The sequence below is a fragment of the Solanum lycopersicum genome, chromosome 11, assembly GCF_036512215.1.
Source record: "Solanum lycopersicum chromosome 11, SLM_r2.1".
NCBI lineage: Eukaryota > Viridiplantae > Streptophyta > Magnoliopsida > Solanales > Solanaceae > Solanum > Solanum lycopersicum.
The window spans coordinates 27,215,632-27,232,271 of record NC_090810.1 but is presented as its reverse complement, the minus strand read 5'-3'; the positions used below and the strand labels follow the sequence as shown (position 1 = coordinate 27,232,271).

At 35.6% G+C, this 16,640-nt stretch overlaps 1 protein-coding gene across 1 annotated transcript; it reads left to right on the top strand.

Moving 5' to 3' along the window:
- Positions 1–798: 798 nt before the first annotated feature.
- LOC104644618 (uncharacterized) lies at positions 799–1,797 on the top strand. The gene is made up of 3 exons (XM_010314697.2): positions 799–853; positions 1,006–1,121; positions 1,450–1,797. Exons 1-3 carry the CDS (start codon positions 799–801, stop codon positions 1,795–1,797), a joined length of 519 nt encoding a protein of 172 aa, XP_010312999.2.
- Positions 1,798–16,640: the final 14,843 nt, after the last annotated feature.

The window sequence follows — 16,640 nt, the reverse complement described above, 5'->3', positions numbered from 1 at the left end:
ATTCCTTAGTTCTTTCAAGAATAGACTAGTAAAATCCACTCAGTAGTTCAGGTTCTATACCGACGGCAAGGTATAGAGCGGTCCTCTTGCAATATGAGGTAAGACCTTGTACCATCACTTAGGCTCATAGTGATGGTAGACGGTTAGAGAATATCCCACACAAACTATATTATTTTCATTATAAGTAATATTGAGTTTGTCATCGTATTATCCTTAACGAACTAAGTGGTTTACTCTATTTTTACAAGTTTTATTACATATTGCATGTCTCCTTACTACATTATGTTTAGTTAGTATTTGATGAGTTGAGTAGAGACAAGGTAAGTTGTTTTTGATCCTTTCAAACTTAAATTTATTGTTTAGCATTCGAACTCGCATACTCGTATGTTTAATGTATTGATGCCAGTTGTTCTACATAGTCTTACGATGCAGACACAAGTAACTAGGATCAACACCCAATGCCTCGTTTATCCAGTTGACCATTCAGAGTCAGTTGAGAGACTCTTTTCATTCTTGACGACACTTTTATTCGATTTCTATTTTTTCATTTTTAGGATGTTGTGGGGTATATTATAACATAAATATTAGTATTGTAGAGGCTTTATAGACAGTCAAATAGTTAGTTTGAGTCTCTTCCTTGAATTGCAGATGTTTTGCTATGAGAATTTAAGTGCCATTTTGGCTACACAATTATGTTTTAAGTATTTCTTTTAAGAATGTTCTCATTCAATAACTGAGTTAAGTTATGTCTTCTGCTAATTTAAGTATGCCAGACCAAGGGTTCGCTCAAGACCAGCAATGGTCATTGGTGTTGGCCATATCCAGGGTGTAGACTCGGGGCATGACAAACTTGGTATTAGATCACATAATTCAAGAATCCTAGGGAGTCTTTGAATTCATGACTGTAAAGTCTTAGTCATTGATGTTAAGAGCGTCACATCTTTTATTAGGAGGCTAAAACATTTAGGAATCCCTAACTTCTTTCATACTTTTTTTATGCATTAGAGTTTATCTCCAAAAAGTTACTATCTAATTTGGGATTACGCGTGTTTCAAATTAACATTCCTCCACGAACAGTAGCATGGAGTTTTCCAGCCAGAAGGAGTGTCAAAGATCCAGAGGTATCCAATGCACCGAATGTGCAACCTTAAGGAGAAATCACCAACACTCAATTCTTTGAGGCTATCCGGATATTAATCCAAGCGGTGACCAACCAAGTCGGTCAACATAGAGAGCTCAATAGGAAGAGGCTAACACCTCGAGAAATCATAAATTCCAAAGAATGAATCCTCCCAGCTTCACCGGTTTGGGCACTACTTAGGTTCATAAAAATTTGTGGATGAGTTGAAGAAGGTTTTTGATGTGATGCATGTGGTAGATGTTGAGACAGTTGAACTGGTCGCATATCAACTTAAGAATATGGCTAGGACTTAGTTTGATCACTGAAAGGAGAACATATATGAGGATGCACCATATCCAAGTTGGGCTTTCTTTGAAGAAGCCTTCTTGGGGCATTTCTTTTCCCGAGAATCGAAGAAAGCAAAGGTATGGGAGTTCCTTACATTAAAACAGGACTCCTTGACTGCTAATGAGTATGGGTTAAAGTTCACCCAACTGTCCCGCTATGCTCCGGAGATGGTTAAAGATATGAAAAGCAGAATGAGCTTTTTTGTTGCTGGCTTGGGTCGTACTTCAAGTAAAGGAGGTAGGGCTGCAATGTTAATTGAGGACATGGACATTTCAAGGTTTATGGTCTATGTGCAACAAGTTGAAGAAGAAAAGCTGAGGGACAAATAGGAGTAAAAGAACAAGAAAGCTAAGACTGGAATGAGTTTAGTCAACAAAATGGTGGTTCAAGTCGATCACAATTCCAGAAACCAAAGGGGCGTGCACCATCATCTTCTAGTGCACCCGTGCCCAGAAATAGAGGTGAATATTATGACAAGAATTCGCAGAACTTCAAGTCTAGACCAACCCAGTCCCAAGGTAGTGTGGCACAAGGAGGTAGTTGGGCTTCTACATGTGGTAAGTGTGGTAGAAACCACGCTGGCAAGTGTAGTGATGGCCACTTAAGTTGCTTAAAGTGTGGTCAAGAGGGGAACTACATGAGAGAGTTTCCTAAGAATAAGTAGGGAGGTGGAAATACGGAAATAGAGCCCAATATTCATCAGTTGCTCCACCATAAAGGGATGCACCTAGAGGAGCAACTTCTGGTACTGGCATAGGGGAAAATTATCTCTATGCAATCACTAGCCTCCAATAGCAAGAGAACTCTCCAGATGTTGTCACGGGTATGATAAAAGTCTTTACTTTTTATGTTTATGCTTTGTTATACGTAGGAGCAAGTTTATCTTTTGTAACTCCTTATGTTGCAAATCAGTTTGAGATTTTTCTTGAAAAACTTTGTTAACCCTTTTGTGTTTCCACACCTGTTGGGAGTCTATTCTAGCGGAAAGATTCTATCATGATTTTCCAATTACAATCAATCACAAGAACACCATGGATGATCTAGTAGAGTTAAACATGGTAGATTTTGATGTCATTCTAGGTTTGGACTGGCTTCATGCCTGTTATGCATCAATAGAATGCAGAACTCGAGTTGTCAAGTTTAAGATTCCATATGACCTAGTCATAGAGTGGAGTAGCAGTTAAACAGTGCCTAAGGGTCATTTTATTTTATACCTTATGGCGAGGAAGTTACTTTCAAAGGGATGTATCTATCACTTTGTCTGAGTTAATGACTCGAGTGATGATGTACCTTCCCTTCAGTCATTTCCAATAGTTAAAGAGTTCCAGAAGTATCTCGCAATAATCTACCCGGAGTCCTTCCTGAGACAGAAAAATTTTGGGATAGACATCATTTCGGATACCCATCCTATATCTATTCCGTCATATAGGATGGCACCAGCAGAGTTATAAGAGTTGAAAAACACCTGAAAGATCTGCTAGATAAAGGTTTTATTCGACCAAGTGACTCACCTTGGGGTGCTCAAGTCTTATTTGTGAGAAAGAAATATTGTTCCCTTAGGATGTGCATAAACTACCGCCAATTAAATAAGGTGACCTCAAGAATAAATATCCTCTCCAAAGATAGATTATATGTTCGACCAGCTTCAGGGTGCTTCCTTCTTCTCGAAAATTGATCTCAGATTAGGCTACCATTAGTTGAAAGTTAGGGAATATGAAATTCCAAAGATAACTTTTAGAACCAGGTATGAGCATTATGAGTTTTTGGTCTTGTCATTTGGTTTGACAAATGTGCCTACAGTATTCATGGATCTTATGAACAGAGTTTTCAAACCTTATTTAGATGTGTTTTACATAGTCTTCATTGATGACATATTTATTCAAGGAATGAAACAAGATTGTGCTAGTCACGTCCAAATTGTTGTTCATACTTTGAAAGATAAGGAACTATACGCCAAGTTCTCCAAGTGTGAGTTTAGTCTTGAGTTTGTGGCATTCTTGGGCTACATTGTCTGGTGATGGGATTAGAGTTTATACCAAAAATATAGAAGTAGTTAATAGTTGGTATAGACCCACATCTCCAACTAATATAATGAATTTTTTGATTTGGCTGGTAATCGTAGGAAATTTGTTGAAGGGTTTTCATCTAACTTGTCTCCTCTGACCAAGATAACTCAAAAGATAGTCAAGTTTCAATGGTCTTAAGCTTGTGAGTAAAACTCTCAGGAATTGAAAAAGAGACTAACTACTTCTCCGATTTTGACCTTACCAGAGGGTACTCAAGATTTTGTAGTGTATTGTGATGTATAAAGAGTTAGTTGGGGCTACGTGTTGATGAATAATGGAAAGTTTGTAGCTTATGACTTTAAAGGTTTATGAGAAGAATTATTCGACTCATGGCTAAAAATTGACTGTATTAGTTTTTGCTTTGAAGATATGGCGTCACTACTTGTATGGTGTTCATGTTGACATATTCAGTGATCACAAAAGCCTAAAATATGTGTTCACTCATAAGGACCTAAATCTGATACAGAGGAGGTTGTTAGAATTACTAATGGATTATGACATAAGTATCCATAACCTCCCAGATAAGGCTAATGTGGTTGCTGATTGTTTGAGCAGGTTATCCATGGGAAGTACCACCCATGTTGAATAAGCAAAGAGAGAGTTAACTAAATATATGCACAGACTTGCACGCCTGGGATTCAGATTTATGGATTCCAGAGAAGGATTAATAGTGGTGAAGAATGGGGATGAGTCATCATTAGTGTCAGAGGTAATGGAGAAACAAGACCAAGATCACATTTTTCTTGACTTTAAGGCAAATGTTCATAACAAAGAGTCTTAGCTTTTGAACAAGGGGAGATGGTGTGTTAAAGTATCAAGGTAAGTTGTGTGTACCTAGGGTGTATGGACTCTAAGACAGGATCATGGGGGAAGCTCATAACTTCAAATATTCCATTCATCCGGGTTCCACCAAGATTTACCGCGATTTGGGCGAGATATATTGGTGAGACGACATGAATAAAGATATTGCTGAGTTTGTTGCCAAGTGCCCAAATTCCAACAAGTGAAAGTATAACACCAAAGGCTGGGAGGTTTGGCTCAGAACATAGATTTTCTGGAATGAAAGTGGGAGATCATTATATGGACTTCATCACAGGCTTGCGAAGATGTCGCGTGCAACATGATTCTATTTGAGTAATTGTTGATAGAATTACAAAATTAGTCCACTTTTTGCCAGTAAAGACTACCTATTCGACCGAGGATTATGCCAAATTATACTTTCAAGAAGTGGTAAGACTTCATGGATTTCCGATTTCCATTATTTTAGATAGAGGTTCCCAATTTACTGTATAGTTTTGGAAATCTTTCAAGAATGCTTTGGGTTCAAAGGTGAACTTAAGTTGTGCTTTCCATCCTCAGACAGATGGACATGTAGAGCGTACGATCCAGACTTTAGAAGATATGTTGAGGTGTTATGTGATTGATTTCAAAGGGAATTGGGATAATCATATACCTCTCATTAAAATTCTCTGACAATAATAGCTACCATTCGAGCATCCAAATCGATCCATACGAATTTTTTTATGGTAGAAGATGCAGATATCCTATTGGGTGGTTCGAAGTTAATGAAGCAGGGTTGATAGGACCAAATTTAGTTCACGAGTCCATGGATAAAGTGAAAGTGATTCCAGAGAGGTTGAACACTGCATAGAGTCACCAAAAAAGTCCTACATAGATATTAGGAGGAGGCCGTTAGAGTTTGAGGTGGACCATTGGGTATATCTTAAGGCTTCACCCATGAATGGGGTTATGAGGTTTATAAGAAGGGGAAACATAGTCCCCGGTATATTGGACCTTATAGAATATACAAGAGTGTTGACAGTGTAGCTTATGAGTTGGAACTACCATAAGAGTTGGCGTCGATTCGTCAAGTATTCCATATTTCTATGTTGAAGAAGTGTATAAGTGATCCTTCATTGATTTTACCAACTGAGCATGTTGGGATTAAGGATAGCTTGTCCTATGAATATATTCTAGTTTAGATTCTAGATCACCAAGTTCGCAAGTTGAGAACTAAGGATGTTGTATCAGTCAATGTCCTTTGGAGGAACCAATTTGTTGAAGAAAGAGACTTCGAAAGCTGAGAAGGATATGAAGAAGAGATATCCACATCTCTTTGAATCCGCAAAGAATACATATCAATATACTATATTTTCTTCTTAGCACTTTATACGACTATGTGTAAGCATGTCATTATTTGCTCCTAATTGTTGATGCTGAAATGATGTTACAATCCTTAGCTTAGTAAAAAATTTCTCATTCGAGGATGAATGTTCCCAAGTGGGAGATATTCTAACATATCTTAAATCAAAATAACTAGGAACGGGCTAAGAAACAAAAAAAATCACTTCTAAAAAGAAGAGAAAAAATTTGGAAAATTTTCCTAAGTGTAAAAAGTGACTTGTGGTCATTTTCAACCGGCCATAACTTCTAGTTCAGGATGAGTTCAAATTGTTTCATTATATGATTGGTAATCCCTTGGAAAAATCTTTCCAATGCCACCAAGTTTGCGGATTTTTGATATCGTATGAGGGGGATATGACTATCGAAAGTTGGGTTATTGGATTGAGGAAAGTTCAAACCGGATTTTAGTAAGGATAAAGTAGTCTTTTCACCTTACTATTTAATAATTTATTTTAAGGTTTTATTAGGGGTAAACTAAGTCTTAACTCAGTTTTAGAAAATTGAAATACGCTTAGGGCTTGGAAGAATAGAGAAGAGAAGAAGGAGAAAGGAGAAAAAGCCAAGAATTCATGAAGAATGATAAGATCTTCGAGTGGAAGTCGTAGGGGGTGATCCCTATAAGGTATGTGAGATCATTCTGTTTTCGGTTCTTTCATCCACACACCAATGTGTTTAATTCAGCACATTTAGAGTTGATTAAATGATGAGTATCAAAGTTCTTGATGAACAATTGTTGGATTCTTATTGGTTGAGTTTGAGTATACCTTTAATTGTTTTTTATTCATGTTTTTTGAGATGTTGTTGAGTCTAATCGACTAGATATCGAGAATATTAGTGATCCTAAGTGTTTGCGAAAAGATCCATGGGAGTTTAGAAGGTTTAAAGATGAAAATCATAGAAGAAAACCCAAAAATCCCGTCTGATAGGCCCTGGGGCACCGTGCCAACCAGTTACCCTCATGACAGACTCTGTCCGTCAGGATCTAGCACGCTGGGCCAGCTAGAGTGCCTGAGGATAGTGTTTTTCGGTGACGCTCTGATGCCCCGCACCTCTCAGAGCACCAAGGCCACCTTGAGACCCCATTCTCCCTCCCATCTTTTTGTACTAGTTCCTAAGTGATGTACCTATATAGTCCTTAGTTGATCTCAACACTATAAGGTACATCTAAGCATCATGAATGATCCATAAGCATGAGATCATGATCCTTGAATCCGTAATCCGCTTCAAGAAAATCTAAGATCAAAGCTAAAGAAGTTAAGAGTCAAGTTTAAAAGTTAAGAAGCAAGTCAAAGTAAGTTCTTAATGTTTCAAGAGTCGTAAACAAACATTTTAAATTTAGTTGAGGCTCAAGCTACAAGTTGAGCAAAAAGTAATGAGTTGAGTTTAAATCTCAAAAGTTATAAGGGAACTAATTATTCTCTAAGAGTTAAGTTTCAAGTTAAGCAAAGAGTAAAAAGTTGAGTTCATTTCTCAAAAGTTATAAGGGAATAAGTATTCCCTATGATTTACAAATGTTTTCAAACTTTGATCAAGAAGAAATCTAGACTTCCAACAGTGCCTTTGGCTAGCTTTTAGTAAAGAGGAAACTATGATTTCCAAGAGAGCTTTTAAAGCTAAGTTGAGCAATTGACTCGAACAAGAGAAGAAGTTGTTTTTAAAACATATGAACTACGTATTTTGGGAGTAGTATTGAGCACTGATATGGGGACGCGATTTCATATTAACTCAAGGCCCCATAAATCATGTAGCCAACATACACATAAGAAGGGTCATACTTTTTAGATGATTCCTTAGTGCTTTTAAACCTATACTAGTGGAGCCACTTAGTAGTTCAGGTTATATATCATGGAAAGGTATAGAGCAGTCCTCTTGAAACATGAGGTAAGACGTTGTACCATCGCTTAGGCTCATAGTGATGGTTGTTGGTTAGAGAATCTTCCATAGAAAATATATTGCGTTCATTATCAGTAAAGTTGAGCTTGTTATTGTATTATCTTTAATGAACTAAGTTGTTCACTTTATTTTTACAAGTTTTATTATATATTGCATCTGTCCTTACTGCATTTATTGAGTTAGTGATTTCACGAGTTCAGTAGACCCAAGGTAAGTTCTTCTTGATCCTTTAAAGCTTTAAGTTGATTTTTAGCATTCCAACTCGAGTACTAGTATATTTAATGTATCGATACCAGTTGGCCTGTATTATCTTACGATGCACACGCAGGTATCAAAATCAACAGCTAGCGCCTCGTTAATGCAGTTGAGCATTCAGAGTCAGTGGTGAGCCTCCTCGCATTCTGGAGGACACTTTTATTCACTTTCTAGTTTATCATTTATAGGATGTTGCGGGGTCTGTCCCAACATCAATCTTAGTATTATAAGAGGCTTCATAGACAGTCAAATAGTCTGTTTGAGTCTCTTCCTTGAGTTGCAGATATTTTGCTATAAGAATTTAAGTGCTATTTGGCCAGACAATTATGTTTTAAGTATTTATTTTAATAATGTTCTCATTTCATAACTTAGTTAAGTGAAGTCTTTCACTGAGTTAAGTAAGACAGACCAAGGGTTTGCTCAAGACTAGAAATGTTCATTGGGTTCTGGCCACGTTCAGGGTGTAGACTCGGGGGAGTGACAGTTGGAAAGAGGGACCTCATTGTGCCGCCGTCATCGTAGCTTGCTCGGCTTGACTTCGGCTGTGGGATACACATGCCACCTGTTTTATTTAAAATACTTTCCCATTTCATTTAAATTTCCTTCCATTGGAAATGACTATTCTTAAAAGGTACCTAAACCCTAACCCTAACCCAAATCCTAACCTTAAACCTAATCCCTAAAACAAAAAACATAAAAAAAAAACCTTAAACCCGAGCCCTAACCCTATCCCTAAAATAAACCCTAACCCTAACCCAATCCATAACCTTTACCCTAAACTCTAAACCCTAAATCTAAAGCCCAAAATACCAAAATCCTAACGTTAAACACTAAACAATAGATATTACAACTCAAATCCTTAACCCCAAATACTAAAAGCAAAAAAATAACATAAACCCTAGCTTTAACCCTAACCCTAACCTTACTCCTAACCCTAACATTACCCCTAACAGTAATATTAAATACTAAACAATTGATATTAAGCCTCAAATCCTACACCGTAAACCCAAAAACCTAAGAAAACCCTAAACCTAATCCTAACCCTAACCCTAACTCTAACCCAAACATTAACCCTAGTGCTAACCCTAAACCACAAACCCAAAACCCTAAGACGAAAATACCAAAACCCAAACGTTGAATTCTAAACCATAGATTTTAAACCTCAAATGCTAAATTATGAACCATAAAACCAAAAAAAAAACTACACCCTAAACCTAATCCTAACCTAACCCAGACCCTAATCCTAAACCTTAAACCCTAAACCCTAAGTCCAAATAAAAACTCGAAGTCCAAAATATGAAAGCAAAGATTTTAAACACTAGACCATATATTTCTAACCTCCAATCGTAAAATACAAACCCTAAAATGTAAAAAAAAATCCTAACCCTAAAACATTAAACCTAAACCTCAAGCAAAAAATACCAAAACCCAAAAATTAAATACTAAAACATAGATTTTACCCCAAAAATCCTAAACCCCAAAACAAACCACCCCCCCCCAAAAAAAAAACTAAACCCTAGCCCTAACACGAACCCTAACGCTAACCCAATCCTTAACCTTAACCCTAAACTCTAAATACTAGAACCAAAGCCCAAAATATCAAAACTCTAACATTAAACACTAAGCCATAGATAATACAACTCAAATCCTTAACCCCAAACTCTAAAATTTAAAATACAACCTAAACCCTAACCCTAACATTACCCCTAACCCCAACCCTACCATAAACCCTAAACTCCAAGCCATACCAAAACCCAAACATTAAACACTAACCATTGATATTAATCCGCAAATTCTAAGACCTAACCCAACAACGTAACAAACCCAAAACCCTATTCCTAACCCTAACCCCAATATTAACCCTAACCCTAACCCAAACCTTAACCCTAGCCCTAACCCTAAACCATAAACCCGAACCCCTAAGCCTAATATACAAAAACTCAAACATTAAATACTAGACAATAGATTTTAAACCTCAAATGTTAAACCCTAAACTATAAAACCTAAAAAAACCTACACCGTAACTCTGATCCTAACCCTAACCCTAAAACCAAATCCCTAAACCCCAACTCCAAACTAAAAATCATAAGTCCAAAATAAAATACCCAAACATCAAAACTAAATCGTACATTTTAAACCTCAAATCCTAAACCATATAACCTAAAACCTAAAAAAAACTAAAACCTAATCCTAACCCTAATTTTAACCCTAACCCTAGCCCTAAACAATTCACCTGAAACCCCATGCCTAAAATACCATAAATCAATCATTAAGCACTAACCATAGATTTTAAACCATAAATTTTAAACCAGAAAATCTAAAACCTAAAAAAAAACTAAATCCTAACCCTAACTGTATCCCAAACCCTAACATTAAATACTAATCCATATATATTAAAACTCAAATCGTTAACCCAAAACCCTAAAACCTAAAAGACAACCTAAACCCTAACCCTAACATTAATCCTAACCCTCACCTACCATAAACCCTAAACCCAAAGCCCAAAATACGAAAACCAAAATATTAAACACTAAACTTTTATATTAAACCTCAAATCCAAAACCCTACAACCTTAAAACCTAAAAAAATCAAAACCCTAACCCTAACACTAACCCTAACTCTAACCCTAAACCATAAACCCAAAAAATTATGCCCAAAATACAACAACCCAAACATTAAATACTAAACCTTAGAATTTAAAACTCAAACGTTAAACCCATAATATTAAAACCTAAGAAAAAACTACACCCTAACCCTTAACCTAAACCCTAAACCTTAAGTCCAAAAAACAATCCTAAGTCCAAAATACGAAAACCCAAATATGAAAAACTAAACCATAGATTTTAAATCTCAAATCCTAATCCACAAACGTAAAACCTAAAAAAAACCTAACGCTTACCTTAACCATAACCGAAAACCATTAACCCGAAACCCCATGCCTAAAAATACAGAAACCCAAAGATTAATAACTAAACCATAGATTTAAACAAAAATATTTTAACCCCAAAGCCTACAAACTAAAAAAAATAAACCTTAACCTTTACCCTATCTTTAACATAAACCCTAATCCTAACCCTATCCTCAATCCTAACCCTAATCCCTAAGCCCAAATACTAAAACCCTTAAATTAAACAATAAACCATCGATATTACAAATAAAATTCATAACCCCAAACATTAAAACCTAAAAACAACCTAAAACCCTAACATCTACCCTAACCCTAACCCTACCATAAACTCTAAATCCCAAGCCCAATATACAACACCCAAACATTAAAAATTAAACCATTAATATTAAACCTCATATTCTAACTCCTAAACCCAGAGACCTAAAAAATCCAAAACCCTAACCCTAAACCTTACCCTAACCCTAAACCTAAGCCAAAAATACAAAAAACAAACATCAAATACTAAACCATAGATTTTAAACCTTAAATTCTATATATAAACCATAAAACCTAAAAAAAATTACACCCTAACCTTAATCCTAACGCTAACCTAGACCCTAATCCAAACCTTAAACCCTAAACCTCAAGTCCAAATATAAACTCTAAGTCCAAAATACGAAAACACAGACATTAAACACTAGACAATATACTTTAAACCTCAAATCCTAAACCATATACCCTAAAGCTTAAAAAAAACCTAGACCTTAACCCTAACCCAAACCCTAACCTTAACCCTAGCGCTAAACCATTAACCCTAAATCTAAAGCCCAAAATACCAAAACCCAAACATTAAATACTAAACCATAGATTTTAAACCTCAAATGCTAAATCATGAGCCATAAAACCTTAAAAATAACCTACACCCTAACCCTAATCTTAACCTAACCCGGACCCTAAACCCTAAGTCCACATAAAAACTCTAAGTCAAAAATACGAAAACACAGACATTAAACACTAGACCATACATTTGAAACCACTCATCCTAAACCACAAACCCTAAAACCAAAAAAAAACCTAAACCCAAACCCTAACCCTAATCCTAACCCTAACACTAACCGTAACCCTAACCCTAAACCCCAAGGCCAAAATAACAAAACCAAAACATTAAATACTAAACCATAGATTTTAAACCAAAACTCTAAACCCTAAACCCTAAACCTTAAACGCTAAACCCTAAACCCTAAACAAAAAATCCTAAACCCCAAAATAAAAAAAAATAAAAAAAATCCTAAACCATAACCCTAACCCTATCCCTACAACGAACCCTAACCCTAACCCAATCCATAACCTTAACCCTAAACTCTAAACTCTAAATCCAAAATACAAAAGCCTAAAATCAAGCACTAAACCATAGATATTACAACTCATATCCTTAATCGCAAACTCTACAACCTAAAAAACACTTAAACCCGAACCCGAACCCTAACATTACCCCTAATCCTAAGCCTACCATAAATCCTAAACCCCAAGCCCTAAATACAAAAACCCAAACATCAAACACTAAACCATTGATATTAAGCCTCAAATCCTAAACCCTAAACCCAAAAACCTAAGAAAATCCAAAACCCTAACCCTAACCTGAAACCTAACCCTAATCCAAACCTTAGCCCTAGCCTAACCCTAAATCATAAACCTAAAACCCTAAGTCAAAAATACCAAAACTCAAACATTAAATATTAAGCCATAGATATTAAACCGTAAATGCTAAATCATGAACCATAAAACCTAAAAAAACCCTCACCCTAACCCTAGTCCTAACCTAACCCACATTGTAATCCTAAAGCTTATACTCTAAACCCTAAGTCCAAATAAAAACTCTAAGTCCAAAATATAAAAACACAGACATTAAACACTAGACCATATTTTAAACATCCAATCCTAAACAACAAACCCTAAAACCTAAAAAACAACCTAAACCTGAATCCTATCCCTAACCCTAAACTATTAACCGTAAACCCCAGGATATTATTACCAAAACACAAACATTATATACTAAACCATAGATCTAAAACCAAAAGTCTTAAACCCTTAAACAAAAACTTAAAAAAACCCTAAACCCTAGACCTAACCCTTTCCCTAACACGAACCCTAATACTACCCCAATCCTTAACCTTAAACCTAACTCTAAACCCTAAAACCAAAGCTCAAAATATCAAAAACCCTTATGCTAAACACTAAATCATACATATTACAACTCCAATCCTTAAACCTTAACTCTGAAACCTAAAAAACAACTTAACCTTAATCCTAACCCTAACCCTAACATTACCCCTAACCCTACCATAAACCCTAAACCCCAAGTTATACCAAAACCCAAACATTAAACACTAAACGATTGATATTAAGCCTAAAATCCTAAACCCTAAACCCAAAAACTTAAGATAACGAAAACCCTAACCCTAACCTTAATCCTAAACAATAAACCCAAAACCCTAAGCCCAAAATACCAAAATCCTAACATTAAATACTTAACCATATATTCTAAACCTCAAATGCTAAACCCTGAACCATAAAACCTAAACAATAAATCTTATCCTAAACCCTTAGTCCAAACTAAAAACCCTAAGTCCAAAATGTGATACCCATACATCAAACACTAAATCATAGACTTTAAACATCAAATCCTAAACCACATACCCTATAAACTAAAAAACATAAATTCTAACACTAACCCTAACCTTAACCCTAACCCTAGCCCTAAACCATTCACCCAAAAGCCCAAGGCCAAAATACCATAACCCAAACATTAAGCACTAACCATAGATTTAAACCAAAAATGTTCAACCCCAAATTCTAAAACCTAAAAAAAACCCTAAACCCTAACCCTAACCCTATCCCTAACCATATCCTTTACCCTATCCCTCAACCTAATGCCTAAAATACCAACCCTAACATTAAACACTAATCCATAGATATTACAACTCAAATCGTTAACCCAAAACCCTAAAACCTAAAATCTAACCTAAATCCTAAACTGAATCCTAACATTAATCCTAACCCTAACCTTACCATACCCCCTAAACCCCAAGACAAAAATATGAAAACCAAAATATTAAACACTAAACTATTGATATTAAACCTCAAATCCTAAACCTTAAACCTAAAAAACTAAAAAGACCCAAAACCCTAACCCTAACTTTAACCCCTAACTCAAACCCTACACCATAATTTAAAATTCAAATGTCAAATCCAGAACCATAAAACCTAAATAAAACTACACCCTAACCCTTAACAAAAACCTTAAACCCTAAGTCCAATAAATAACCCTATGTCCAAAATGCAAGAACCCAAATATGAAACACTAAACCATAGATTTTGAATATCAAATCCTTAGCCATAAACTCTAACCTAACCCTAATCCTAAATCATACCCTAACCCTAACCCTAACCAAAACCATAAACATAAAACCATAAACCCAAAATACAAAAACCTAAACATTAAATACAAAAAAAACATTAAATACTAAACAATAAATTTTAAACCTTAAATACAAAACCTTTAACAATTAAACCTAAAAAAACCTACACCCTAACCCTAATCTTAACCCTAACCCTAAACCCTAAACCCTACAAAAACCTTATGTCCAAAATACGTAAACCTAAACATTAAATACTGAACCATAGATTTTAAACCTCAAATCCTAAAAAAAAAACTAAACCCTAACCCTAACTCTTATCCTAACCCTAACCCTAACCCAAAACCATCAACCTAAAACCCTATGTCAAAATACAAAACCCAAAGATTAAACACTAAACCGTGGATTTAAACAAAAAATCCTAAACCCCAAATCCTAAAACCTTAAAAAAACCCTAAACCTTAACCCTTACCCTATCCTTAACATAAACCCTAACCCTAAACCTATCCTTAATCATAAACCTAAACCCTAAATACTAAGCCTAAAATACCATCTGAGCAACAACGAGAAGAGGAATGGAAAACACAAAGAAAAAAATTAGCAAACCACAAGAAGAGAAGGCTACAACAATAGCCTGGAAACCAACTCAGCAAAAAGGTAATCTTAATAATATATATCATAATTCTTTCAGTAACATGAATCAGCAAAGAGGATCATACATGCACAAACAGGAGTACCTCCACAGGTTAACACAAAGGGTCATACCACTACAAAAAGGCCATCAGATAACACTCCTAAAGTCAAGAGTTCAGGTATAATAGCTATGCAACCCAACTCTTCTATAAAAAATTTTAATGTGATGAATGTGAATGGTGAAGTTAAAGGAGTGATGGATGGGGAATGTTAGGAGAAACTCTCTAACTTGCACGAAGGGGTAACCAAAGGGGGGAGTTTGCCTCATGTTTTTCATGGAGGTTGAACACTAACCTTATTCCTTACTATAGAGCCACTGATAACTGTAGCAGCAAGCAACAACCAATGAAACAGCAACATGTGCAACAACAGGCTCAGACAGAAAAAAACAAACATCAAAATTCTAGAAAAAATAAGAAAAAACAAAAAAAAGAAGGAGAGAAGTCTAATAAGAATGATAAAGTTAACATGAAAAATGATAAGGGGAATAGGACATATAACAATAACTTGGAAAGAACTCCCAACAGCAAAAACAAACCTAGCAGACAAAATAGGGATGCAAATAAAAAGAGACAGAGTAAGCAGCACGAAGGTGAAAATGAGAATGAGCAAGAAAAGAGGGAGGAGCCATGCAAAAAATTTATCATGGTTAATGATAACCAGGGATGAGATATTCCCCCTCAACAAGATCAATACAGGACTCCTCCATTAATCGAGCCTCCTGATAAGAGACAACAATTTTTTCAAGTCAACATAGCCCCCCTTATAAATGAATATGCAGTTGACAATTCTGAGGATCACTTTGACAAAGACAACCAATCCTTACAAGATCCCGATGATGTTGATGAGACTAGTGAAGCCTTAATCAAAGCTTTTAGTCCTTATAATGATCAGACTCTTGAGGATGAGATACAACAGGAAACACAAGATCAAAGTCTATCACCCAGAGGATTTAAACATGACATATTTCATTTTGAGCAATAAGATATCAAAACTGTCACAATAGGCACACCAAATACCATATTATTTACCTCTACATTTTCTCAATGATTAGTACAATCATTTGGAATGTGAGAGAGATTAACACATAAAAGGTTTTGGAAAGACTCAAACTTTTATAAGGAATATGCATCATTTATCTATCATTGCAATCTTAAAACATTTTTCTGATAATGCTAATGTTCAAAATTCAAATACCTATGGAAAATGTTGGTAGTAACTGTAATGGAAAAATCTGGGTCTTCAAGAATGGGGATGTGGACTGTATTATTAGTGATGAGGATAAATATCAAATCAACTGTGACATCGATCATAATGAGTTACAGAATATGTTCACTATCATCTTTGTGTATGCCACATGTAAAGACCATCTCAAAAGGCCTTTAATTGAGAAATTGCTACAACAGGATAGTGGTAACAATAATCCTTGGTGCACTGTTGGCGATTTTAATGTTATCACCTCTAGAGAGGAAAAATTGGGAGGGCTTCCTTATAATATGAAAAAAAGTTTTGAATTTATATTTGTTATTGAAGCATTTGGTCTTACGGACTTAGGCTTTAGCTGACAGAAATTCACTTGGTCAAACAAACGAGGCATTGCTCACAGAATTTGGCGATTAGATAGGCTCTTGTTAATGATAAATGGATTGAATCCATGCCGCAAACTACTATTACCTACTTATATTCTACTGGCTCGGATAACTATCCTCTTCTAATGGAAATTATCATACATGACACTAACTTTACCAAATACTTCAAATTTCTCAATTGTTGGGTTG